Source organism: Anser brachyrhynchus (genome assembly GCF_964034855.1).
Source record: "Anser brachyrhynchus genome assembly, chromosome: 1".
NCBI lineage: Eukaryota > Metazoa > Chordata > Aves > Anseriformes > Anatidae > Anser > Anser brachyrhynchus.
In genome coordinates, this window is record NC_137694.1 from 113593113 (window position 1) to 113619372 (window position 26260).

The 26260-nt window shown below is 38.5% G+C and overlaps 2 protein-coding genes across 23 annotated transcripts in view; both read right to left on the reverse strand.

Moving 5' to 3' along the window:
• Positions 1-1588: 1588 nt before the first annotated feature.
• On the reverse strand, positions 1589-10436 carry LOC308178321 (cilia- and flagella-associated protein 298-like). Its single transcript, XM_080556814.1, has 7 exons — positions 10169-10436; positions 9214-9381; positions 7250-7317; positions 4916-5074; positions 4274-4405; positions 2110-2205; positions 1589-2009 (listed from the first exon to the last, which is right to left on the reverse strand). Exons 1-7 carry the CDS (start codon positions 10305-10307, stop codon positions 1899-1901), a joined length of 873 nt encoding a protein of 290 aa, XP_080412940.1. The 5' UTR covers positions 10308-10436; the 3' UTR covers positions 1589-1898.
• A 164-nt stretch (positions 10437-10600) lies between these two features.
• The window catches only part of SYNJ1 (synaptojanin 1), a 64835-nt gene continuing 49175 nt past the window's right edge, over positions 10601-26260 (reverse strand). For 8 of the 22 annotated variants that reach the window (XM_080556614.1, XM_080556616.1, XM_080556608.1 and 5 more), the window contains 6 exons: positions 22694-22741; positions 21014-21052; positions 20849-20919; positions 19218-19326; positions 18192-18412; positions 10601-13713 (listed from right to left, as the gene is read on the reverse strand). In XM_080556614.1, the coding sequence (XP_080412740.1) occupies positions 12859-13713; positions 18192-18412; positions 19218-19326; positions 20849-20919; positions 21014-21052; positions 22694-22741 (1343 nt within the window). In that variant the 3' untranslated portion in view covers positions 10601-12858. Of the gene's footprint in view, positions 13714-15814; positions 15839-18191; positions 18413-19217; positions 19327-20848; positions 20920-21013; positions 21053-22693; positions 22742-26260 lie in introns of all 22 variants that reach the window. The other 14 variants (XM_080556604.1, XM_080556605.1, XM_080556603.1 and 11 more) reach the window with 7 other exon arrangements.

Below are 26260 nucleotides of genomic sequence, written 5' to 3' on the forward strand. Positions count from 1 at the left end.
TAATGGACTTTATTTCCATAATAAAGAAAATTATGACCACTTTGCAGTAATGGAAAAACAGCAACACACCTTCTCTTTGTTGTTCTACAATGACTCAAACAAGCAGAGAGACTGAAGCCAGCAGCACTGAGATTTGAAAGTCTGGAGAGCGACATGCAGGTATTTTTATTGGACAGACAGCGACCACAGAATTTATTTCCATCTTGTTGCCCTGGCAGGTTTGGCACGGCTGGAAGTTTCTAGTTAATATCTCAGACATTTGTGTTTTCCAGTGTATCTACGACTAAACCCTTGTGACAAGAGGATTAGGGCATGAATAAGACTTAAAAAAAATATATATTAAAAAAATCTACCAGTGAAAAATGTCAAACGCAGGTGTAAGTTCAGACAGCAAATAACCAGGTTGTTAGAGCTGCTGAGTCACCCTAGCACCACACTACCAAAACGTGGCACCTGCATAAAGATGTTTCCCATTAAAATTTAACGTAAATTACGTGCCAATGAGCAACTGCCTGTTCTTGAGACTGGGGTAGTTTGTGAACATGATCTCGTTTGGCTGAGGTGGAGAGCGATGTGCAGGGGCAACTTGTTACCTGGAGCGTGCTGCGAGCTACACTACCAACTTGCTTCCTTCATTGGCTTGCCTTTCTGCACTGCAGAAGGGAAAAGGAGAACTGCTTTGGGGTGTGAATGCAGACATCGTTCTAGTTGCTGGCTGTGAGTGACCACAGCGAAGTGTGAGTTCACCTCCCTTTAAAAGACCAAGTTGATCCTCCTGCAGAATTTTCACAGCCCTGCTCTGCACTGTGCAACTGACCGGGAGACATACCCACCTCTGTAGAAAAGCATCTCCTCTGAGCACACAGAAGCCTACACACACAAAACTTGAACGATGTTTTCTTAGAGGCTTCTTATTCACCTGGATAATTCTAGAGATTTAATTTTCCATTAGTAGCACAGAATCCCAACTCAAAATCCTCCCTTCAAACACAAACACAACATTCAAGTCTACTGTATTTCTTCTGTTAGTCCTGAACCCAGAACTGAAACACTCTCCAATAAATTTCAGTTTTCATTTTAAAAAGTTGATGTTATAAACAAAATCCTTCTAAAGTCATAATCTTAAAGTTATTTCTATGGTAAAGATCTTACCCTATCAAGCTTGTTTTTATTGTATCCAATCCATTTGCAAGTGATGCTTATTTCTGTAAATAATTTCTGTCAGTCTCTGTCTGAAAGCATGACAACTAAGAGCTTGTTACACCGAGTGAGCTCAGTAGAGTGCCTTCCAATGCCAAAGAAAAATAAAAGATTAAAATCTTTCTAGAATGCTTCATTTTCAATGTTATTGGTGTTTATACAAAGAAAAAAAATAACTTCCTTAAATAATTTTTAAGAGGTCAATTCCTTTAAAAATAAGTTTAAGATCAGCTATGTCAAAATGCAAACAGGCATATAGAGATCACTGAACTTTTACTGGATTAGCCTGGGAAATTTTATTTATTTTTATAAAAAAATAACTTATACAGACTGTACTAGTTAAAAGAAGAGAAGGAATTAAGAATTAAAAAGACCACTCAAAACAATATCCAACATCCTAGTGCGCATTTATTAGATATATTCTCTCTGAAATAGGTTAATATTTCAATATTCAAATTACAAGTTTCTAATAGAACAATCAACAGGAACAGGATTGATTCCAATCTTCACAGAGACAAGTGCTGCTACCGTTGCATAGAAATGTAAACATTTATTGAAAACCTAAGGCTGAAAGAGGCATCTGCTATGGAAGAGACAACTTCAGCTTTTCTCAGAAGAATCTAACACACAACACCCCTCTCAGCAAACAAGCGTATCAACCAAACAGCAGAAAGAGGCAAAAAGGTGTTTGTAGAGCTTCATCTCGGCCCCCACTTGATGTCTTTTACGCCATGGAATTGTCTTTTCAAAGCATGGCTGTCTGCCCACTCAGCATTTAGAAATGAGTCGTCGTCGTCCTCTTCTAGTTTCTGTGAAGAGAACGGAGAGGTGAAGGCAGCAGCAGTGAATGCAACCCGCGCTCGGTGTCTACTGCAGCGTAGCTCACACAGAGCTAAAAGACACCGCTACCTTAAGCTCCTCCTGCTTTTTGTAGTAATACAGCATCATCTGTTTTTGCTCTTCATGACTAATCAGAGGTTCACGCCCTGGAGCTCCTTGTCCTTTCTGAAAGGGAAACCATAAATTTTGTTCACAATGGCATTTGTGATACAAAAAAGAACAGGAGAAACGGCTATGCAAAGATAGCAGAATCTTTCTTCAGACAGTAAGGTTTCTCATGTTCAACAAGGTCCTCAGGGCAGGAAAATAAACATTAAGGAACCCCTGCTGCGTTCAGGTGAGACTTACTCTTTCATCTTGGCATCTTAATCACACTGTCAATTTTACGATCATCAATGGAAGCTGCAAACAAGATTACTGAGTCTGTTTTACTTAAACTTCTGCCCTAAAAAACATGAGAAATCTCTCAGCTTTCAGGCCATTCCAAATGTCTCAGGAGGGGCCCATCCACCTTTAGTTTCCCTGCTAACACAGACTCAAGATGGCTTACGACTTGGTAAAGCAGGGAAGGAAGATAGTTACAAAACACTACAAATAAAATAGATGTTACTTGTTACTACAAATATTTTTTTCCAGGCAACTGTCCTCATGGAAGAAGTGATGCACGCAGCAGAAAATAGCTGATGACAGCTATCGTCAACAATAGCAAACAGAAGAGTTTAAATGGAGATGGCGAATCCTTTCTGGAACAAAAAGGGTCTGGCATGGTTTAAATTAGCTCTCCAACCCAAGAATGTGGGCATCCGCTGTCAGATAAGAAAACCACCGTACTGCTTTGCATTCTCTGAAGAGGTCCAGCAACTAATTAAACAGTAAGACAACTTTCCCAGGAGCCTGTCCTTCAATGGCTGTTGAGTTGTCGCACCGTTTTTCAGCCACCCTGACAGAAAAGAGAAAGCAGTTCTGGGCTTCTACATTACAAACATGTAAGTCACTTATCTTCGAAGAGTTCCATTACGGACACTCACAGACAATAAGATCTGCTGTAGCCGTTTTGCTTTTCAAGGCAGAGAAGCTCTGACTGCCAGGGAAGTGAAAAGCAGCACCAGAATAATTCTGACCTATGGATTAGTACCCTCTCCGAGGCATTTGACATTCACAAATGCATCCTCTGAATGTGGTGCTATACACACACGAACAGGCTAAGCATGCTCTGACAAAGTTCTGGAAGTGCACTGAAAGCACAAACGTTCTTCCCGTAAGCAGGGCCTTCTCACCTGAGGCGAACACAACCGCACAGTTAGTTGGTCACTTTGTCCAGAAAATAGTGACCAGCCCCAATAACTCAGTACTTAATTCTCACACTGTAAGAACAGCGCAACAGATGCCAGTACACACTTAACCACGGGCTTTTACTAAAGCATCAGGTCTATAAACTGAGGAGCAGCAGGAGACCTTTGCCTCTTCTTTGCTCACTGCTCCAGAGCAGAGCTGTGCTCACAAGCCTCATGTGCTTCGCCACACCTGACTGGAAAGTCTGATTTCTCTTAAGAAGTTCAGCCGTGAGCTTTAGGTGAGCTGCAGCTGACAGCACAGCTGGGTGGTGCAGGCACAACAGCTTGTCTTTCCTTCTCGCACTCAGCAAGTTGAAATCATTGCAGACTTCAGGAGAGCTCAAATTTGGGCTCTTTCACAACCCGTGTCCTCAAAAGAGACACAAGTCCACATTCCCAAGGCAACTGAGGCAGTTTGAAGACCTGCCATCAAAAAACTGAGGGCCCCCAGAGTCGGGAAGTTACCGAGTTGCAGAAACCTTCTTTCAAAGAAAGCCTTAGAAGGCGATGAGGGGTATCCACACCACATACAACTGTGCGTACTGAATGAATGGGTCTGTCCAGTGCTCCACACAGAGATGGAACTGAGAGCGAGTTGTTTTTTTGTGTGTGATTTTCAGCTTTTCAGGTTACGTTTAATCTAGTTTTAAGTAGCTCTTTGGTGTATTCTTATAAAGCAGGTAATAGCAACTACAGTAATTCCTTTGCCTATCAGCTAAATACTAAGGAGTACTTAGGACAAAATAAACTAAAAGCTCAAAATAGATTGAGTACAGTTTTAAGATACTTAAACTGGACCTAATCTAATCCATTTTATATGCCTAATACCATTTATCTTCTACAAAGAATTAGACTGCCAAGGATAAACAACATGTAAAAAATCTTCCCGTGATACTTACCTTCTGTATCTTTACAATGATGGTTGTTTTCTCATTTTTGCCTACATAGTCAGAAAGCAACTTTGATTCTTTCAACTCTTTTCCTGCCCACCATAATTGTGCTTCAGATTCTTCTATAACTTCAAGTCCGGCCTGTGACAAATAAACAAACAAGGTGAAGAGTGTGGGGGAGAATTTACTGGGGTGCTGTTTTTATTTTTTTTTTTGCCTTTTTTTGGTCAAAAACTAATTATTCTTTTTCCCCTGGAAAATCTTTTTGGAATTAAGTGCAATTCAGCTGATTTTACACTACGCACCTGTTTCACTGCTCTCTTCACATTAATGTGCAGCATCTTGGTTTATATTCCATTCAGTTTTGATCTAACAGCAACACTTTGGGCATTAAATTCTCAATACTGACCACAAGCTATTTAAATTGGGTCTCACGCTTACCTGAACTCAGCTTTGTACGTAACATTTTAAATATACTTCGTTCATTTTATTTCTATTTAAGCTATCGGTGTGCTTTTTGTGAAGTATCAGACAAAAATATTAAACAAAATATCTCATGTACATGAAAACAAGCAACCTTCACTGATAAAGTGGAAAGCAGCACAAATTTAGCCCAGACACTACATGTATTACAAAAACATTACTGCATACGTGAGTCCCCGCCAAGTCTTCTTTATCTTCCAGCTCCATCCTCACTGGATCGTGTGGAGGCAACCCCATTGGATATACAATCATCACAGCCCCTCGGAGCTGGTCCAGTGCATCTTTCACCATCTCCATATTAACACACACGTTGGCCTGAACTTGTTTCTGAAATACAGGCAGGGATCATTAATAAGTTACATTCTATAGATAGATGTAAAATATCTACTATACATATATATGGAGATTTTACATATACATATGTGTGTGTGCATGAAGAAAGACTTCGTTTTGTAGTCACTTTTAAGGTTCATCGCTGGGATATTTGAGCAAAGCTAACCGTCTGCACAAAAATAAGAGGAGTGCAAATTTTCTCATTTGAGTATTGATTTCCAAATACATCACTAGCATCCCCCCCACGCTCAGCTTCCTTACACTGGCAAAAAATAAGAGAGATCTCAAACATCCACTGAATTGTGCAGGAGGCATTTAGTAAGAAACATCTGTGGATATAGGCATTCAGATAAGAATGCATATCACTGCAGAAACTCAATGTGAAGTCTAAGTACTTGTCATTCACAAACAAGATTAAAACAGTAGAATTAAAGTGTGGGCTAGAGAAAGGGTCTAAAACCTGAGGCTTGAGTGAAAAATAGAGCACATGAGCAAAGGAGTAAAGTTTGGCATGGTTCGGGCAGAGATCTGTAAGATCAAATACCTGAGGTCATTCCAAACCCAACTGCAACAGACAGAGGGAAAAACAAACAAACAGAAAACAAAATCAGATGCATCTGGAAGAGAAGAACTGAATTTTTTGCTTAAGGACTTAAATGTTCCAGGCCTATTAAAAAAACAGAGTAAGAGAATGCTGCCACCTTGTGGATATTATTAAACTAGTTACCTGGCAAGTACAATTGGTTTCTCAGCCTCAGATTATTAACTTTTTCTCCTTTTTTGTTTTTTGAATACACAAGCATATTTATTTTCATCACTATGAAGTGACGAACCTGCCAAAACACTTCACAAACTATCTTTTAACTTAATTCACCAGTGAATGACAGTAATTCCGGGAGTAAGAAAGTATTCAGTGCAGTAATTTTGCAATTTCTTATTGTAAATGATGACAAGGTAGATAGTTGGAAGTTCCACCCAGGAAGAACTGCAGAGTGGAGATGAGATCTGCAGATTTTTTTTTTCCCTCTCAAGACGTAAAGCCAAATACTATTAGTTTCCTAGACATTTAAAAATAGAGTTGGTCAGTTGTTGTCCACCCAGAGGAAATCTTTAAAGTAAAGCAAAGGCTTTAACTTAAACATCTCTCATTTTGTATAGATTTTGTTACGACTTGAAACAGTTTGGCTGAAACCCTCCCTAAACTCAGGACAGGTTTGCTGCAACTCAGCACACTAGAGGCACCGTCAAGCAACACGGTAGCTCCTCTGCTTGCCTCCAACAGATCCACGAGGCCGTTGGGAACACTGAGCTGCTCACTCCAGGTGACTGATACGACACCATTATCAGCAGCAGGACTGTCAAGAAGGCCAATTTAAGTGCACAGGCAACGTTAAAAAATTACTAACTTTATCTATATGTGTAACTGGTTTAAAGCTGTTTTCAAGTTCCACACCTGGTAATTCCCAGATTATAGGGGTAGGGAAAAGAAAACGGCTTGCAAACATTCACAAAAAAAAAACCTGATAACAAATATGATTTAATTAGTGTTTCAAAGTCATATGAAAGTTCAGACACTATGCAGAATATCTCAATATTTGGTAAAGGGAAGGTGAATAACTGAGTCTGTAGTCCCACTGGGGCATACCCTCTCGCTTATCTTTACGCACACAAACTCATTGAGACCAAGCTTGCATCCAAGTACTTGTAAAACCAGGGCCTAATCTAAGAGATTAAAACATATTTTTCAATTAATTATATGTAGAGCCAAATGACTACGTTAATGAGCAAAAGGTATTTTATTCCAGAAACATCACAGAATGAAGTTAATTTTTCACCAGAAAACATGACAAGCATCCACCTAAAGAATGCATCAATAGCAAATTAAGAGCATGTGGATAAAATTAAATGCAATTTAATCATTCATGTGGTCTAGGCTGCCAGCATTCACTTGGTGTTTAATATCTGATTCCTTAACTTGTTGAACCAGCTTGCCAAAAGCCATTAGGAAAATCATTAACAGAAATGTCCGTTTCTGTCAGATTATTCACATCACCGCAGGATATTATTCAAAAATCGTTAGCCCTTGCACTGAAAAAGGCCCATTTTTAATTAAGCCGTGCAACAACACAGCACCTATTAAGACAGTTCACCCTACTTCAGAAAACTTACCTTAGAGATTAATGCCTTGGCTTCCTCTATTGTCTTTTTTATTACTTGCTGCATTTTTTCATTTGGAGCTAGAAATAAGAGATACGTACTTAATAATTTATATTTACCATATAAAACCAAACTAAACAAGAGCAAAACAAGAAACACAACCAACCACCACCACCACCAGCAACAACCCAAAACAAGCAAATGACCTGCCCTAGTTATTCTCTACTGTAAGCAAATGAGACATTGTTAAAGCACAAAGCAAGATATATATATATATATACACTACTAAATTGTAGTCTATTTACCACTTAGATAGTTCATCATCACACTTGTTAGTAACTTGAGAAACAAGCCAGCATTTCTCATGGAAGAGTCAAACTTACATTTCCATAAAGACATTTGGCTGGTACAGGAAACTTCACTTGAGACAAAAATACTGAGTAAAAAGCAACAGCCATAATCTCATACTCACCCCAACCTAAAGCATGACTCTTTCCCATGCTGTACTTATAACTGTTGTGGGCTCTACAAGCAGATATGCTTTAATTGGGAACAACAGCTGGGAGTTTTCTGACTTTTTTTTCTAATTAAAACTTCATCCTAATAGTAAATGCAGTTTTGCAAATACAATATATGTTTCATACCATAATTATGTATTTTAACTGTTATAAAAACCCTCTCCTCAAAGCAAAACACAATTAAATCATACTCATTTCCAGCTGAGTATTTAAATGCATCATTTAGTTGTATCTAATTTGGCCCACATTTGCACACTGTTCAGTATTATAGCTTTGTTGATATTAAAAAGCTGTCTACCCGCTAACACATAAATGCCCAACTATGACTACAAGTAAGAGCGGTACTACCCTTATGCTAAATTTGCTTGTAAATTTTTAGTATAAGGCCTGACACTGCTCACAACCATGCCAAACTCTGAAGCAAAATGCCCCAAGGTGTGCAAGAGAGGCTTGACCACTTGTGAGAACACAGGCAGGAGGGAAAACATTTAGGTATATTGTAAGCTCTTAATGAAGCTCAGCACGAGCTTAAGCTTGATTGGACAATGTGTTGCATTAGAAGAATTATTTTCCCCAAAACAAAACATTTGGAATAAGCTGCTTGTGCATGCCACGTTAAGGCTAAATTATTCCAAGAGTCCTTCGTAATTGAACTGCCTGTAATCAGCATCTAAAGGGCTGCCGGCCTGGCAGGGGCTGTTGTGGTGTCGGGGTAGCAATAACGCAGCCAGCTCGAAGATGGTCACAGCCAGCCCTCGTGCCCCTGGCCCTGAGGCGGCAAGAGAGCAGTGCTCGATGCTTGTACCAGGTGCGAAGGCAACAGCACAATTTGCAGAAAGAAAAAGAGGCTTACTGAACTCACTCATCTAAGTCGCAGTCAATACGAGAACTGAGAGATACTAGAAGAACAACCTAACCTATTAACTCAAAGCACCTTGGAGACTCTGGAGAAAAACAATACACAAGTATGCATTTACAAACAGGGAGAATAAATTGAAGCAAAATAGTTACTCTCCCTTCTGGCAACTGCTTGCTTATTTTTGGAGTTTACTTCCAAGCATTACAGTTGCAAAGTTAAATAGCACCTGTGCCAAAGAGATACAACACCATTTAGGCTTTTAAATCAACGTTACACTAGGTCCTAATCCAGGATTTATGTAAGTAACTGATCGTTTAGCTGATTTATTGTGAAAAAAGGCTCTTAAATAGCTACTTACATAACAAATCTACAACTGCCTTTAATATAGTGTGTTTATACAACGATCATTGTAATTAGCAAAGAAACATTAGATGGCTAACAGGCTGCCTGATATCAAACGCGTACTAAGTATTGACTTAGTTTTCTTCCAGGACAGTGAGGTGAAAATTAAGCTCAGAATCATGGTTTTCATGTTCCTCATGACATCACAGATTATTTATGCTTACAGGAAAAGAAGCAAACATCTGGGCTCTATTTACCATGTCCATTTCTTCGTCCAATTTCATCCTTCTTGAAGACACTCCCACCACTTGGTACGCACTTTTCTGCCCACTCATCCTTTAACTTCAGTTCTTCAATTTGCTCTTCCGTCAGTCCTTGCATATTAAGCGGCAGGTAAACACCATGCTCTGCCAGCTCCTCCATCTCTTTAAAGCGTTTAGAGCACAAGGTTAGAAATGTGTGTTACTGAGAATACAGCATTTAGAAACACCCTTTTGGATGATGTACATGCAGAAATGTATTGTTACTGCTAGGCTTCAGTTTTTAAAGAACTAAGTATATGAAGATAATAATAAGTATATATTTATATAAATACATGTTAAATAGAGATATATATTATAAATATGTATATACGCACAGTAATTACATTAAAATTCATGTTCTTCACATATACATGAAACAGTAACAAGTGAAACAAGGCTAGGTATGCAAACCTAGATGATACCAGATGATCTTGAAGGTCTTTTCCAACCTTAATGATTCTGTGATTCTCTACTTGCTGGCCATGAACTTTTTCTTACAGGTATTTCACGAGTCAGCCTTAGCTGCCTGCATGTTCCTTTTTCCAAATACTTTTGGGAAAGCAACTTCTTTCAGAAGGGGAAAACGTTTTACTGTTACACAGCAGTGCGCCTCTTCACACTTGGGAAAATAAGCATCCTCTGTCTTTGGTTCTGGACCAGAACCATGGGGTCTGACAGCCTCCCGGTGCGAACCAAGAAACAAACCCAAGTCTCTGCAATCATTTCTGCCCGATCAAGAGACGCCGGATGGGAGCAGGCCAAGGTGTTTACCCGGCGGGGTAGCCACTGGTTACCGCCGCCTCCCAGCTGCAGCTCCCTCACCCTCCGCCCTGCCCTGCGGCCCCCGACCCGCAGCCGGCAGCCGCCGCTGCCCCTCACGGCGGCAGGAGGGCGGGATAGCGGCCGGTACCTGAGCACAGCCGCTGCACCTTCAGCCTCCCGTTGTAGATGCGGGCGACGAGGGGCGCCAGCTCGGCCAGGCGGGCGCCGCAGGCCGCCTCCAGCAGGAACTGGCTCTCGTCGCCGCGCTTAACGTGCAGCCGCACCATGGCGGCACCCGGCGGCCCCTCACGGCCGCGGCCCCTCACGGCCGGACCCGCGGCGGCCCCTCACGGAGACGGCCCCGGCGCCGCTCTGCGCATGGCCGCCGCCGGTGGCTGCGGCCGTTATGGCGGTCGGGGCGGGGGGAGACAACATGGCGCCGCCCCCGAGGCGCCTCCTCAGCCGCGTTTCCCCTCAGCCTGGTCCCCGCCGCCCGCCCAAGGAGGGCGAGGGCGATCCCCGCCTCAGGGCAGGGGCTGCACCTGTAAGTGGCTATGTTACAAAGAGAGAGAAGGGAAAGTTGGTACGGGCAGGTATGTTTATTTCGTTAATGCAACACCGCCTTCCACAGGGTATATACGGCATGGTGTACGCCACTGAGTTTCAATACTGCGGTTCTGTAAAGTATACAGCCATAAATATCGTGTGTCACAAGCAAGAAAACTGTTACATTTAACAGAGCAATTTACCACAGGGAACACAGGAGTCATGAGAAGGTGTTGAGCATCTCTATGCTGAATCCTTAGTTGTCTCACAGCTTCTGCTAGTAATTCGTTTCGTTAATACACGTTACGGTGGTTAGCTATATTTACACACACGCTCTAGTTTTGGAGCAGTTCTTGTGATCTCTGCAGTATGTTGCTGTCAGTCTCCGTAATCCTGTATAGTGCAGAGGTGCTGTATACCAGGTACGTTTTAGTTTTTAATCACTGTAATTGAATATTCAACAAAGAACATATTTATCACGTAACTCCCACTAGGAAAAAGTTTCCCCCCAAAGTTGTTTTGCTAATGTAAGAATATACCAAAACACCGATCACACAGATGTTTATAGCAACAGTGTAAAACAAGGTAATCCACATACTGAAGCACAAAGATTAGAGTACCACGGCTGTTTAAAATGTGCAAGTACTGTTTAATGAGCCGAACAGAAAAAAGCACAATATAAAACTCACGATAGTCACTTCTCTACCCAGCTGCAGCTCATGGCCAACCAGTGTGAAAGGAAGAGTGGATTATTTTATAAATAATGTTTTGATAGTGTTTGAGAATTTTGAAAAAGTACTGTCGTTCTGAATTTTACTACTATAACGCTAGTATGTTGAGTTTCAGTCAGTGGTTCTGCTGAACCAGTACAGTTTGTTTGCAAGTAAGCCAATGAGCACAGGCAGGCACAGTTGCAGTCCCCCAAGAGATGACAACATCGTGACACGTTCAGCTTTTGGTGAAAGCACACATCTGCATGTGGAAGTTATGTCCCAGGACACTGCAAATTGTAAGGAAATCAGTAGTTTTAAATTTCCTCAAGATAATAAAATACTACATTTTATGTAATTTCGTGTGAGCTTTAGAAAACATAAAAGCACAGAGTTGTATTTTTATAGAATAATACGTAAAACTGCAACTTAGCCTTTGCTAGCCTCAAAGCAGCACCACACACAGGATGGCCACCGTCTCTGGGGAACAAAGGGTCACGTATTTAGTATAACTGCAAAAGCAACTGAATGATAACATTCATCTCAGAGAACTGCTGTTCTCTTTTCTTTGAAGGCGAGATTTTTGACAAATGCAGCAGTAAGTACAGTAGACAGGAAGGATGGTGGGAGGACAGCCCAAACATGTAAGGTGACTTTCTCCTCTGATGTTGTACTATGACTGCTGATTCTTTCACCCGGGGCCTTCTATAGGACAAGAAAGCCCTTCCAACATGTGAAAGAAGACGGTGGGACAAGCTAATGGTAATATGTTGTCTGTAACTGGTAAAAGACTGCTTTATATATATATCAAGATTCAAGGGGATTTTTTTCCAGAGGTTGAGGGAAAACTTATGTCAATTGTTTCCAATTTGTGGGGGGTAAAAAAGTATATTTAAAATAGTACGAATAAGTGGATGATATGGAACGATTACTCTGAACTAATGCTAGTCAATATATGTGACAATAATATTTAACAGCTGAAATGTACTGACACAGAAAATTGAAGTAGTGAATATATTAATACACAAAACATTGTTTGTATTTTGAAATTAAACTATTTCTGTTGTGCCTCAAATTCAAATATAAGCCTTACAAATCTCCATAGCCTCTGTTATAAATTAAACAACTTCTAAACAATACTTGTCAACATTCAAATCTCAATAAACTTTGGCAGCTCTTTGGTAAATACTTATAAATATCAATTAACAAAACAGTAAAAAGGGAGTGGGAAGGCTACCAGCAGGGAGCCTCTTTTGAAATTCCACAAAGGGGAACAGAAATGAGAGCTCCCTAAGCAAAAACTATTTCCAAGGTTGGTATATTTTATTGAGATTAGTAGCTCATCCTTCTTTTTCTGTCTATTCAAATACTATTACATTGGGATTTTAATAAGTTTCAGACAATTTTTTGTGCTCTACCATATATACATATTCAAAATTTATACACAAATAATAGTGGCTGCTTATGAGTAAAGTTTCAGTGCATTTGACAATTAATTATTGCACACAGAATAATCTCAAATGCCCAATTATTCTACTGGATAAATCTAGCAACAAATATATCCTCTTATATTTTTGAACACCTATCTTTCTGTAAAATCTTGCGTTGGTGACACCTTAGGTGCCGAAGAAGAAGTGAAAGGATCTGCAGGGGATCTGTTGCTGGTTATTCTTGATGGTATAGGAGGTGCAGGTGGTCTTCTTGCTGGCATTGTATAGAAGCAATCAGTAGAACTTTTATTCCAGTCAATATCAAAGTTAAAGTCTGAACCAATAAAAGTATTTTGTTCAGTGCCCAGCAAATCTGGAGATCCAGCTGACTTCCTGGAACCGATTCGCTTAAAATCTGGAACACTTTTAGATGGCTTTAGCTTTACACTGAAATTCTCCTCCTCCTCAAACGTTACCCATCCTTTTGGCTGTACATTTTTTACCATGAGAGAGTTACTTCGCAAGCAAAAACTGTTTTCAGATGCATCAACAGAAAATACAGGCTTGCTCGTATTACGACTGGGGGGATTTAGGGAAGGGAAAGGATTGCAAGCAGCACGTCCTTCCAGTAAATGTGAAGTTAATTCAGATTCTTGGGTTTCTGTTCTAAATGGGTTTCCAGCATTAACGGTTCTTTCAGTGAATGGATTTGTGCAGTTCAGTCCAGTAACAAATGGATTTGGAGAGCTGCGCATATGTTCCTGGGATGTGTTAAAGGTTGGAGTAGGAGGCATTGCTGGCATGCAATTTACAGTATTCAAAATATCATAATTTCTTTGTGTTGCAGAAGGTAACTGCATCAACTCCTTTTGGTTTGAAGTTGGAACAGCTGATGTTCGAACAGATGTCTGCATCTTTGATACAAGCAGCTTAAATGACAGATCTTCAAAAGGGTCACTATTTAACTGTGTTTCGAGTTGAGTGCCGTAGGTTCCATTTGTTTTAATCTGGAAAGAAAACAAAGTGCTTAGTAAGTCACGTGGCTGTCTGTTTTTAATATTACTAACTCCCCATTTCTCAGTTCTATGAGAACAAAAGAAGCTCTCGGTATTAAATGAAAACTTCAGCACAATTTGGTTACAGTTATTTTTACAAGTCCATCATGCAAGTTGCTTCTTTTCTGGAAGCCACTAACTCTCAGCCCCTTCTCTGAAGTAAAGCTTACTGGCTGTTAAACACAAGTCCCCTCTCGTCCCCCCAGCCCATGCCATCAGTTCATGCAACTCAGAATCCTGGCCAAAAGCACGAAAACACAAAAGGCATTGTATCAGAAAATCTTTGAGAAGCTTAGGCAATTACGCTATATTCTAAACAAGTGATAACGCAGCACAGACATGAAATGAAAAGCTCTAGGTCTCACTGTTGGAAAGGTTCTAACACTGATGTTACAAGCAATATTTGCGCATCACAATGAAAGGGAAAATTAGTGTTATTAGTATATGCACATTAGGCATTTCTGTAGGCTTCTCTGGTGTTTCTTGATGTGTGAAGCTAAAATCAACAGCTTTGTAGGGAGGAGGAAGGACTTTCTTTTAAAACTCATTATTATTTTAGAAAGGCAAGTTACCATCATTTAGAATAAGACTAAATGGAAAAGCCAGTTTTGTCCATGCAACTTCTTAAAACCAAAATATTCCTGGTCTTATAAATTTCTTCAAACAACAATGTAACTTTTATACCTTGTTACAACTGTCCAGAAAAGGTAGATTATCTACAGTTTGTTCAAGTCATGACACTGACAGAACAAAGTTTGGAGTTCCACCTTACTAAGCAAAAGCAAAGCAATTAAGTTTCTGAGAATTCAAATTTCACAAACAACTTTGTCATTTTAACGCATTGTTTTAAAATACCCAAACATTTATACCTTTAGCATGAAAATTAATAACTAATGGTTTGTTGAAGTAGGATGCTAGCTAAAATTATCAACTAAAGTACAATATTATAATAGCCTAACCTCAGTCTTGTTGTTTTTATTGCATTTATTGTCCATAGTCTGAAGCATGTCTCCACACATCCACTTACCAAGGAGCTATTCGAAAATAGCATACTTTAGAGACTCTCAGGAAAAATAAAAATATTATAAGTTTTTTCCAATATATCCACCACAGCATTTTTATTTTATTGTTTAAATTGCAGTTGCATCTTTAATTGGTTGACAGGAGAAACAAAGTACTCTGGCGACACTGCATTTGCTCTGGTGTTTTTATCAGAACAATGCTAGTTACAGGCACCCTGATACTCCTAAGTCAGGGTTTCTAAAATAGATGAAGCCTATCATTACCAAACCATAAATAGAATAGTTCATCTTCTAAGTATATAGTAAGTGTTTCAGAAACACTTCAGAAATACTATTAAAACAAAGATATCAAGGAACTGAGGGGAGAAATGTAAATATTTGAACTGTAGACTGAACGTAAAACAAATGCAGCTTGGCACAAGTTGATTAAGTTCTATGCTTATTAACCAAGTAATCAAAAAGTACAAAATGCCAAAGAAACTATGAATCCCAATTGCTCTTTATTGTAAGCAAAATTTGGTCTGAATAATTCTGGAAACAAGTGCTTTTAAATTGTCCAAAATATGACGACTTTTTAATTGTAACAAACAGTGTATATTACTTTGGGTAATAGTTCTCTACTCTTTGAGAAATGTAAAATGTGTTTTATTTTGAAAAAAACGTCAAGATTGCAATTGCATCAGGATTCATTTGTATTAAAGAGAAATGCTAAGTCCAACACCTACTTGTTTTTTCCAAGCAGATTGAGACCAGCAGATTCAGTGGTGACTAAACAACATACATAAGGTTTCTAATTGTTCCATAAACGACGGTAAAGCAAAATATTTGCTATGGCACTAGTAAATACAGTTAACACTATCAATTTTTATTGCATTATGAAAGGGAATAGCAAACTATGGTATGACAATCAATCCATTAACATGGGCAGGTGATTTTAATGTGGATGAGACTGTAGATGTATGAAAACAAGATTCATACATCTTTTCTGCTTGAATAGATGGAGACCACATACAAGATCGGTAAATAGATACCTGTTACCCTGATGGTTGCTCCTGCTTGTGAAAGAGAAACAGACATCAAAGGAAAGAAAATTAGGAAGAAAATCCAAGTAACAAACCAACCTTACGTTAAAAATACTTTGTTTTTAACAAAAAAAAGCATTTTAGGAGATACAAACATGAAATAAAAATATTTATTACACAGCACTATAATAAGTTTTAAATTCCTGTTGTATTTTGTTGTAAAATTTATAAGCTTTATCGTTAAGAGTCAAAAAAAACAGCTCAAGCCAGTTCTAGTGTTATATTCATTGTGCATCCAACTTGTGCTTGTTTGTGAAAACTGTTTGTAAGTATTTGCCTATGGGTGGTCTAACTATCCCTTAATATTCCTTCTGGGAACTGTGTTGATACGATCTCACCCATCTATAATAATAGTTTAACCTGAAAAATTATAACGACTTTCCATTCTATCAAAAGCCAAAAATTCTTTAATTTGCAATAAATAAATTCTATTTATAACAACTACTTTACCTTTTTAATATGTTGTGTGGTAATCTATGAAGTCCCAAATATTCACTCTGTATACAAGCAATTATTTTTATAAAGAGAAACTTATGTTCTTAAATATCACAGTCAAGCTTTGAATCAAAGGATGGGATTGGAATCGCACTACCTCTCAAAAGCCTTTGTGTTTAAATTACCATTTGTAAATATGAAGTTTTCTGAGAAAAGGAATCAAGAAATGAAAGAAACATCATTTAACTAAACTCTTAAAAAATGGGAAAGAAAATTTTAAAAAATAAGCTGGAGACAGTAAATGAAACGCAAGGTGGGCCCTCCTTATGATTGCACAGCCAGTGTTAATCAAAGAAACGTGATTGCAGAGAAAATTACAGCTACTTGAACTAGTTTTAAACTATCTGCTTTCACTGTAACAAAACAGTATAGCCACAGCATTAGCCAGCTCAAAAACCCGTTTATAGTGTTTCTGAGCATACTTTTGCTTGCTGTGTATACACACAGATAAATATAATTTTCATAATAATTTTGAAAGAACAGCTTGCTTTCACAAAGCCATCAGTGGTAGAACTACATTTAGAAGGTGTGAGGGCTTTCAAAAGCAACAAAATGCAATCCATTTCTATTCAGAAAATTGGCACGTTCTTGAGTACCTTCTGCCTAGATATGTATTTTCTATTGGCAAAACTTTATACTTTCTAACAAACTCTAAAGTCTTGATATTCTACCTGTATATTCAACAATATCCTCCTTTTTTTTTTTTTGGTTGAAGTTTCCAAGATGAAAAAAGTTAACAGGCAAAGAGAGAGGTTTAGCAGAAAAAAAAAAGAGTATTAAAAAATTTCCCATTAGACTTCAAAATCATCAACTCACTGAGGCTGCTTCACTGTTGTACAAAAGAGATATTACCTACCAGCTTTTTGAAAGTGGACTTCAGATATAGAGATAAGGTAAAATCTAAGATACTGGTGTAAATAAAGCTTACATAGTCATCACTGTCCACAGCTGAGTATGTTAAAAAACAAACAACAACAACACACCACCAGAGAAAACAACAAGTTCACTCTTGGAATTAAGAAAGCACAAATCTATCCACTTCAAGGAATATGCATCTTTATTCACGTAGTGAATAATATGGGCTAGCACCTGGGACTGTAGAGATTAACACCACTGGCCTCTAGTGAAGAAGTTTAGCCTTATGCGTATGTAATCAGCACTGGAAAACCTACTTCTGCATTTTTTAATTTTATTTTTAAAGTGGTAAGAAACCATGACTTTTCTTAGAAAAAGGTTTTGGTTTTTGAAAGTAACACTCTCAATGGTCCTACAGAACACAATACCAAAGTTACTGTACTGAAATTTCAAATTATTTTGGTATTTTAATTGAGAATGGGGAACGGGGAAGATAAGTGTATTTCTATTATCTATCAATATCCTCATCCTGCAATGAATTATCATCTACATAAAGCACCATATCATGAGATCAATAAAGCTCACACTTTAATAAACAGGAAACAGCATTATGCATGTGTCCTTATAAACTTACATTTTAGATTGTGTATTTTTCCATATACAACTGCTAAATGACAACATAATTGTAAGAAAACGTTGTTCATACGTCTGTCATAAGAAATCTTAAGTTAAATGTTTAGTATGCAAGATATTAGTTATTCACAGACAATACAAAATCAGTTAAGAATATCCAATCAGAACTTGATGATCTTTGGATCCGATCTTTTGACCTTTATTTTTGTTTGCTTTTTTGCTTTGGGAGTTTCTCACAAATTTACAACATGCAGCACAAGCTGTGTTAATATACATAACGAAAGACATATATACTAGGTTGTTTTTTGGGTTTTTTTTGGGCTATGTTTTGTTTCAAACTTACTTGCTGCTGTGAAGGAGCAGATTCAGAAGGCAAACTGTGAGATGATCGGCTACGAGGAGGCGGTTGTGGGGGTGGTTCCAGACTTTGTGGGGCACTTGTCTGAGACGGGTGTGATGCCACTGGTATCAGCGGCTCCTGCATCCTTAGCACAGGCGGTGGCTGAGGGACGGGCTGGGCAGGAGCAGCCTGAGGCTTGAGTGGTTCAGGAAGCAACGGTGAGCCTGCAAGTAGATTTGCAGCATTGTTCGCTGTTAAGAATTATTTTAGAAATCTTAAGAATGGCATGAATGAGAATGCAGGGATGTGGAAGCACCAGAGAGAACTGCAGAAGAGCTGCAAGAGCAAGCGTTCATGGCAAGCAGACTGGAAGTCATCAAGAGCCCAGTATATCTCCAGTAAAAAAAATATTACAATGTCACTATAGATAGAAAACAGAGCCAGAAACCACACCATTCTTAAACATACTTCAGTTGAATTTAAATATACTTTTGGATTATAAAATTAATATTTTGATGTTAATACATAGGGAAAAAAACCTTTATATTTCAATTTAGGAAGTGGCTTTTTAGAGTCAAATATAAATCCTATTCCAAATAATACGATTATGGAGCAATCACTGCAGAGAATGATCCAGTGATCAACACATCTAATGGAAGAGACTGATAAGCCTAGACCAGAACACAGCAATCTGATAAAAGAGTTTCTCTTAATGGAATGAAATCTGTGGGCCTACATTTCCTCTGACTGCTGCCTATTATCTGCAAGGGTTTACAGTAGTGGTTGACCATCAGCACTAACAGAAGCTGTCGGATGTTATTATGCCTGAGAACCTTCATTTGTAGTGAAAAATGAAGACATATGCTGTTAATAGCAATGCATTTGAACCAGAGACAGTACCACAATAGTGACACTTAGATTTAGCTTTTTAAACATATATATGTGTGTGTGTGTGTGTATAAATGTATATATATATATATATATATATAAATACATATATAAACGTACTACAGAAGAAATAAAACTTACCCCTTGGTGGTTCAGCTGGTTTGGTTTGAGGTTCAGGTGCTGGTCTTCCACCAGAGGGACGGACATGGCTTTGTGGTACACTAATAACTCCAGCTCGAGGTGGAACAGTCTGACATGATAATGGGTAGAAAGAAATTATTTTAAATTCTATTTCAGATTTGTAGTCATTTACTGCTAATTCACTCAGGATAATATAATGACTCTGTGAAAATTAACTTCTGTGATAATAGTTGTAGAGCAAATTTTTTATGCATATATACAAGCAAAGAATATATTCTCAAAATACTATGAGTGCTCAAGTCAAAGCAAAGGATTTTTACAACAATCTTCCTCTTTACACAACATTTACCAGTGCAACAACATTTACAATATTTACTATTTTGCCAGAATTAGTAACTCAACTTTATTTAAGTCTGTAAAATGTTTTTAGCAACAAAACAAAAGCATTTTATTTTGGGACCTAATAAGTATATACTGATAACCCACTGTCAACGCAGACCATAGATACTGTCTACTTTCTAGGCTATAATTGGCAGCCTGCCATTTGCAAACAGAAGCTACAGCCAATTTTATATACCAAAAGTATGTAAAGGTGCATAAGAGACTATGGTTAGATCTTTAATCCGAAACTGTTTGCTAATTGTAAAGAAGGTACTTCTGCTCCCCAGCAAACAGGATTACTGAAACGTACATTCTGCATCAACTCAAGGCTGGAGTCTTCCCAAACTTTTTGGAATATGGGCTTATATGCTGGGAATTGAATTGCTCTCTTAAAACAAAAGGACCTTCATCAGTATTTAAAGAGAAATTAGAAACTAATGCAGATTATAATTGACACTGAATGAATTATGAACACTTGAAATCTGAATGTAAAGTGTTACAATAAAACCCACTAGATTTCAGAAAAAAAATTATCATGAGACAAAATAACTTAAGATTTGTTTCCTCTAGAATTGTGCACATGGTATATTCCCACAAAAAGTGGATAACAATGCATGTTCTTGAAATGGTTTTCAGAGCAAATCTCATCAGACAATTCTCTATGTAAATATGATTTTAAAATATGCAAACATCATCCTTGTTGTTACTTTCATTAGATGTACGTACAGTACTTGAAAGGCTTTGTATAATATCTGATTCATTATGCTTGGCTGAATCCATTTAACAACTATCTCATGTTTTAAACCACATAACCTCTGAAATATCTGACTTCCCTTTCATTGCCAAGATGCATGTCACTGGGCTTTCTATGTATACTTAGAAAGTAGGCAGAAGGACTGTCGGATTAAATTCCAAAATGCAAACTGAAGATTATACATCAAAACCAAACCAACCAACAGAAACAAAGCCTAAAATATTCCCCAGGACCACTTTGGGGGAAGCAGAGCACATGGTGGTTACTGTCCCTGGTCCTGAAAGCTGTGAAAGGAAATGCTACCCAAAAAACAACCTGAGAGAAAGAAACAATGTCGCATCAGCTTGAAAATCCAAAAGAGGGTCAAGCTAAGGCTTGAAAGCATATCTTACGAGATCTTCCTCAGACCTTACATCTGTTATAACTTAAAAAAACACACCAGCATAATAAACTGTAGAAATTTAGAAGGAAAATTATTTTAAGATAAAATGCCTACCGGTCGAGTAGCAGCATATCCAGCAGCTCCTGCACTTGAAAATCCAGTTGAAGGTGGAGGCTGGCTACGAACTGAAACAGATATTAGAGATTGCTTACTTAGAATATGTTTCAAATTCAACTTATTTCTGTATTATAATTAGTACAAAGCATGTGTCTGTATTACCTAAGTTATCTTTTCTTTGTGTTCCAGGACTTTTTTGTGCTTTGAAGCATGGAAAAAAAATAGATTATCTTTGTTAGATAAGTTATAAACAGGTATTATACAGTAATGGTACATTATCACTAATGGAAATGGGAGTAAGAGACATTAGTGAATTTTTTATTTTTCAAGTTGTTACAGATTAGAGTCTATTCATCAGCTAAACTGTTACACTAGTACTCTTACCCCACAGCACATGAGAAGTAATTCAACCCTTCTAATTATAATTTAAGTCAAATCACCTCCTATTTGTTGCAAGCTAAAGATGCCCACTTGCACAGGTACCCTGTGTTCTGAACCTTGCTAGAGAAAGTTGTTTCCTTTGTCGTATATTCTGTAGATGTTTTAACAGCAGTCTTTAAAACAAAGAGAACTTATGTAACATGCTGATTCAACAAATCATGCGATCAGAAGAGTACATCCATAATTATACATGACTCAGCAATCTACAGGTTCTACACCAAGTTCCTGAACTTATTCTCTTTGTTTATGGGATAAATATATTACAGCACCAACCTCAACATTTACATGCTGATGCTCATGACAACTTTGTATGTGACATTCAAGTTGTGAAGTGCAAGATATGAAAAAGTTACCTTTACCTCAGGCAAATGCACAATTTCTAACAGGCAAAGAGGTTTAGGATTCTGGCTTGTGTTTCTGTTGCCTATTTCCCAGGAAGGTAAAATCACCATGTCAGTTACAGTAACTGGAAGGAATACTCTGTGGTACATAAGACACTTAGTTTATCAAATCAGCTTCCAGTTGGGAGACAATGCTGCTTTCTTAGAACCAGTTAGAATGGATTTCTGGGTCCAGTTCTCAGTAGATGCAACTCGTACCCAGAAGAACCTGGCTCTAGTTTACCCTACCTACTTTGAGCAGGGAATTGGACTAGATGACCACTAGAGGTCCCCTCCAACCTGAACTATGCTATACACAGAGATTTTGCCAATACAGCAAAAGGAACCAGCAACATAGCCAAAATGAATTATAGCATACAGGACTGCATTCTGATTGTGACTAGATTTGGACTTTCATTGCCATACCTATTTTTGCTGCAAAGGGAAGAAAAACAAAACTCTCCTGGCAAAGCTAAAACAGGACCCATTCAGAACCAATACATACGTAGTCCAACTAGAATAATGCAAGAAAGATGCTTCCCATAAATATATGTCACATGCATTTAGGCATTAGAATCAAAATACATACTTTATGCTCTTTAAAAAGAGATAAAATATTAAATTATAGGGTAAATTATTTGAATATAAATTTCTCCCCTCAGAACATATGAGTATGTAGCTCTTTATGAAAAATTAGGCTATCTAGATTCCTGATTTAGCTACAGGTATAGCATTTACTCTAGCAATCAGTTACATCTTCCTCTGAGAGTCAGCCTTGAAAGTATTCTTCTTGATTACTCCAGTCTATGTCTCCACATCATTTTTTGTAAATGAAGAATGCCTTCTATAATAATTCACACCATCAGAAAGCACCTTGCCTTTCTGAAAACTATGTTAAATAATAAAAAAAGATCCTATACAATAAATTCCTTAATGAAACTGCCTTCAGTGTCACAAGGACAATATCACTCAGGTATTAACATAGAAATCTGTTTCTAGAATACAAGAATTGTTATGTTACCTTCTACTTCTCTCTTAGCTACCCCAGGACTGGGAGGAGCTCCAAGACCTTTTCAGAGAAAGAAGAGAAGCTGTACATTGCATAAGAAAAGCAGTAGATTGAGAAAGCAAAAACAGAAAGGACACTGCCACAAGACAGGTCTACGTAACTTAAAAATGGCCTAGCTAGATTGTAGGTACTTGTAGGAGATAACTGTTTGGAGCAGCATGGGGAAAACAGACCGACAGGAATTATAAATCAACAAGATCATGATTGGAAACATTTTGCATTACATCTGAAAGATCATTTAATTTCTTAAGTATACACTCTCCACAAACTTTTGTAAATTCAGAATGATATTAAATGTCAGTCTTGAAACTCTTCTAAGTCAGAGCATGTACTCCAGCACTTGAAAATATATGTACATCATTTATACCCTACAACATTACGTCTGCTTCCTGTAATTCAGGAGAATACTATATGTTTCTGACAAGAGTGTATTTGAATAAACAAGTTTATGGAGTAAGTTTCTAATTTTACATAATGCATTGTATCCTACAGAATTGTATCAAGTTATCTAAAAGCAGCACTCTACTCGGGAAACCTGTATCGACCGGTGCAGAGAATATCTGCAATAGATGTTACAGTTCAGACAGAGAAAGAAGATTTTCAATCATGCGTAATCATGCTGAATAATTTTGATTCTGTAATACGATCAAGCATATATAGGGTCCATAAACTTGTATGGTAAAAACATGGCAGGACATAGATAACACCAGATGGTATGCAAGGAGGAATCCTTAAGGCGTGCGTATAGGAGTATGTAACAGTAACATCTGGCAACTCTGGAATGGCTTTAGTATAGGTGACGGGAAGGAGCTAGTGTTCAAGAAGCCTACCTTAAAAGCAACTTTTGCCTTAGCAATGACACAGCCCCATGCTTTCTCATCATGTGCCAATGTGTGGTATCTGCTCAGGAGCTCTCTATGATCTGGAAAGAGTGCTGTGAGTTTTGGCAGTTACGGGTGGAGGTGTTAGAGTGGGAAGAGTAGAGGCTGGTATGTGACATGTCGAATCTCTGGTTTTGCTGAACATCTGGTTTCAAGATGTTCGACAGTGGTATATGTTATGTATTCTGGGTGAGTTCCAGGCTCTGCCAATTAACCTTAGATTTCCACTGACAGTGAAGTTCTGAGAGAAACAGCACTGAGGAGGGATGAACAGAGAACATAAGCAGGGGACACAGAAGGAGAGCACTCTCAGAACATGTCATTTTCAGGTATTAGCTCTGCCCTCCTCCCATGCAACCCAGAGGAGCACTGGGGAAGAAGAAAAAGTAGTAACCCACAGGCTGTTAGAAGCCTACCTGCTAACTGGAGAAATAAAAAGGAGGTAGAGAGCATTCTCAGAGGATGCCCTTCTGAACCTAACTGTTCATCTCATTACATGGAAATGGACACAGTAAAACCTCTCTAGGAGCAGGGAACTAGCCTGTTCATTTCACAGACCTTCTGCACTTTCCCCTCCCAAAGCTCGCCTCAGCCCGTACTTTGAATACATATTTTCAGGGTGATTTTTTTAAGCAAATCCTGTTTTCTGCAAGATGATTAATCAAGTCAACTCCTTTCAAGGAAGGGAATGGAGAGAGTATCTTTGACCATAAGCACATAGACATGTTCTCATGTTGATGCACCATACAAAAGAAGACTTCTGTGCATGAGGATTTTAAAAGGGTTAGCAAAATTTTAAAATATTCGTTATATGGGTGAGAAAGGGTATATAGGTCAAATACCCCAAATTTCACTCACTAATAACGCTCTTCAATGGTGACAAAGCAAAGTTATCATGTTGTGATAATGCTATCACAACTGGCATTGTAAGAAGCTTTTCATGTTAAGGACAGGGAAAAAATGTACACCTCAACTTGAAACAAATTTTTGGATATAATTTTTTACTGTCACCATAGTCTGTATATAGCTTAAAATTTCTAACTGCAGTTTGAAACAGTTTTGCAGGCACAGACACCACATACTTGTTTTACAATAATGTTTTAAGGAAAGGGGTTGGATTTACATGGAAACAAATCTGTAACTTATGCCCTGACATCTTTTAGACAGAACTGCATGTTTTGCAAAGGTTACATTTACACATTAGCTTAATGGAAGGTAAACTCCAGCCTCTCTTGAATTTAAGTGTCTGTGTGTGTGCACGTGTATATACATACATAATATGCACACAGGCCCTGTGCCTGGATCAGGGCAGTCCCAAGCACAAATACAGGCTGGGCGGAGAACGGATTCAGAGCAGCCCAGAGGAGAAAGACTTCAGGGTGCTGGTTGATGAAAAACATTGTGAGCTGGAAACTTGTGTTTGCAGCCCAGAAAGCCAATCGTACCCTGGCCTGCATCAGAAGCAGCGTGGCCAGCAGGGTGAGGGAGGTGATTGTCCCCTCTGCTCTGCTCTTCTGAGACCCCACCTGAAGCTCTGCATTCAGTTCCGGGACCCCAGCACAAGAAGGACACTGACATATTAGAACGAGTCCAGAGGAGAACCCAAGGATGGATCAAGGGGCTGGAGCACCTCTCCTGTGAAGACAGGCTGAGGGAATTGGGGTTGTTCAGCCTGGAGAAGAGAAGGCTCCAGGGCCTGCCAGTACCCGAAGGGGGCCTATAGGAAAGCTGGGGAGGGACTCTTTGTCAGGGAGCGCACTGACAGGACAAGGAGTAATGGCTTTAAACTAAAAAGGGAAGATTTAGATTAGATATAAAGAAGAAGTTCCTCATGGTGAGGGTGGTGAGACACTGGCCCAGGCTGCCCAGAGGTGTGGATGCCCCATCCCTGGAGGTGCTCAAGGCCAGGCTGGATGGGGCTTTGGGCAACCTGGTCTGGTGGGAGGTGTCCCTGCCCATGGCAGGGGGTTGGAACTGGATCGTCTTTAAGGTCCCTTCCAACCCAAACCACTCTATGATTCTATATGTATATGTGTGCATATGTATATATGAGAGAAATCTAGGCCATTTCCTAATGTCTGAACAATGCATTAACTGTTTTAGCATTAAGGCCTTTTGTTTCCTTCGTTACTGAATATTCATTCTTCAGCACAAGAGGAAGAATTGTTTCACCATATTTTTCTTTTTAAACAATAAAAATTAGCTTTTTCAAAATGACTGCCATGTTCTAATGTACTCAACTTTAATTCTGATCTAAATTTCAATGTAACTATCAACGTACACTAACAAGTACTTGCTGCTTGGGCGCATTTATTTTTGTAGCTTGGCAACCTTGCATTTCTTTTAATACCAGTTTTACTACTGCATTTTCTAGGTTTAAAATATTTATCTAGAGGATAATCACAGTGAAAATTAACACTTTACCCAAATTGTTGCATATACTGAAAATACTGTGCATTCTCTCAGTCTTAACCTCATTTTCAGAATTTAAACCAATGATAAAAACAACTATCAGCCTTTCCTACATGAAACAGGAAAAATGTGAATACTATTGTTAAAGGGAAAAAAGCAAAACAAATTTTTTTTTAAAAAAAGAAAACTTTGGGTAATTGACAATAGCCTTTATCATTTCTTAATA

Bases quoted from the DNA above. Each gene is read 5' to 3' on its own strand.
- LOC308178321 (XM_080556814.1), bottom strand. From the start codon at position 10,307: ATGGTGCGGCTGCACGTTAAGCGCGGCGACGAGAGCCAGTTCCTGCTG. The intron at 4,406-4,915 runs GTATGCAGTAAT...TATTTGTCACAG, and splicing joins AAGACTTGGCGGGGACTCAC to GCCGGACTTGAAGTTATAGA. The intron at 2,010-2,109 runs GTAGCGGTGTCT...TTCTCTTCACAG, and splicing joins AAAAGCAGGAGGAGCTTAAG to AAACTAGAAGAGGACGACGA.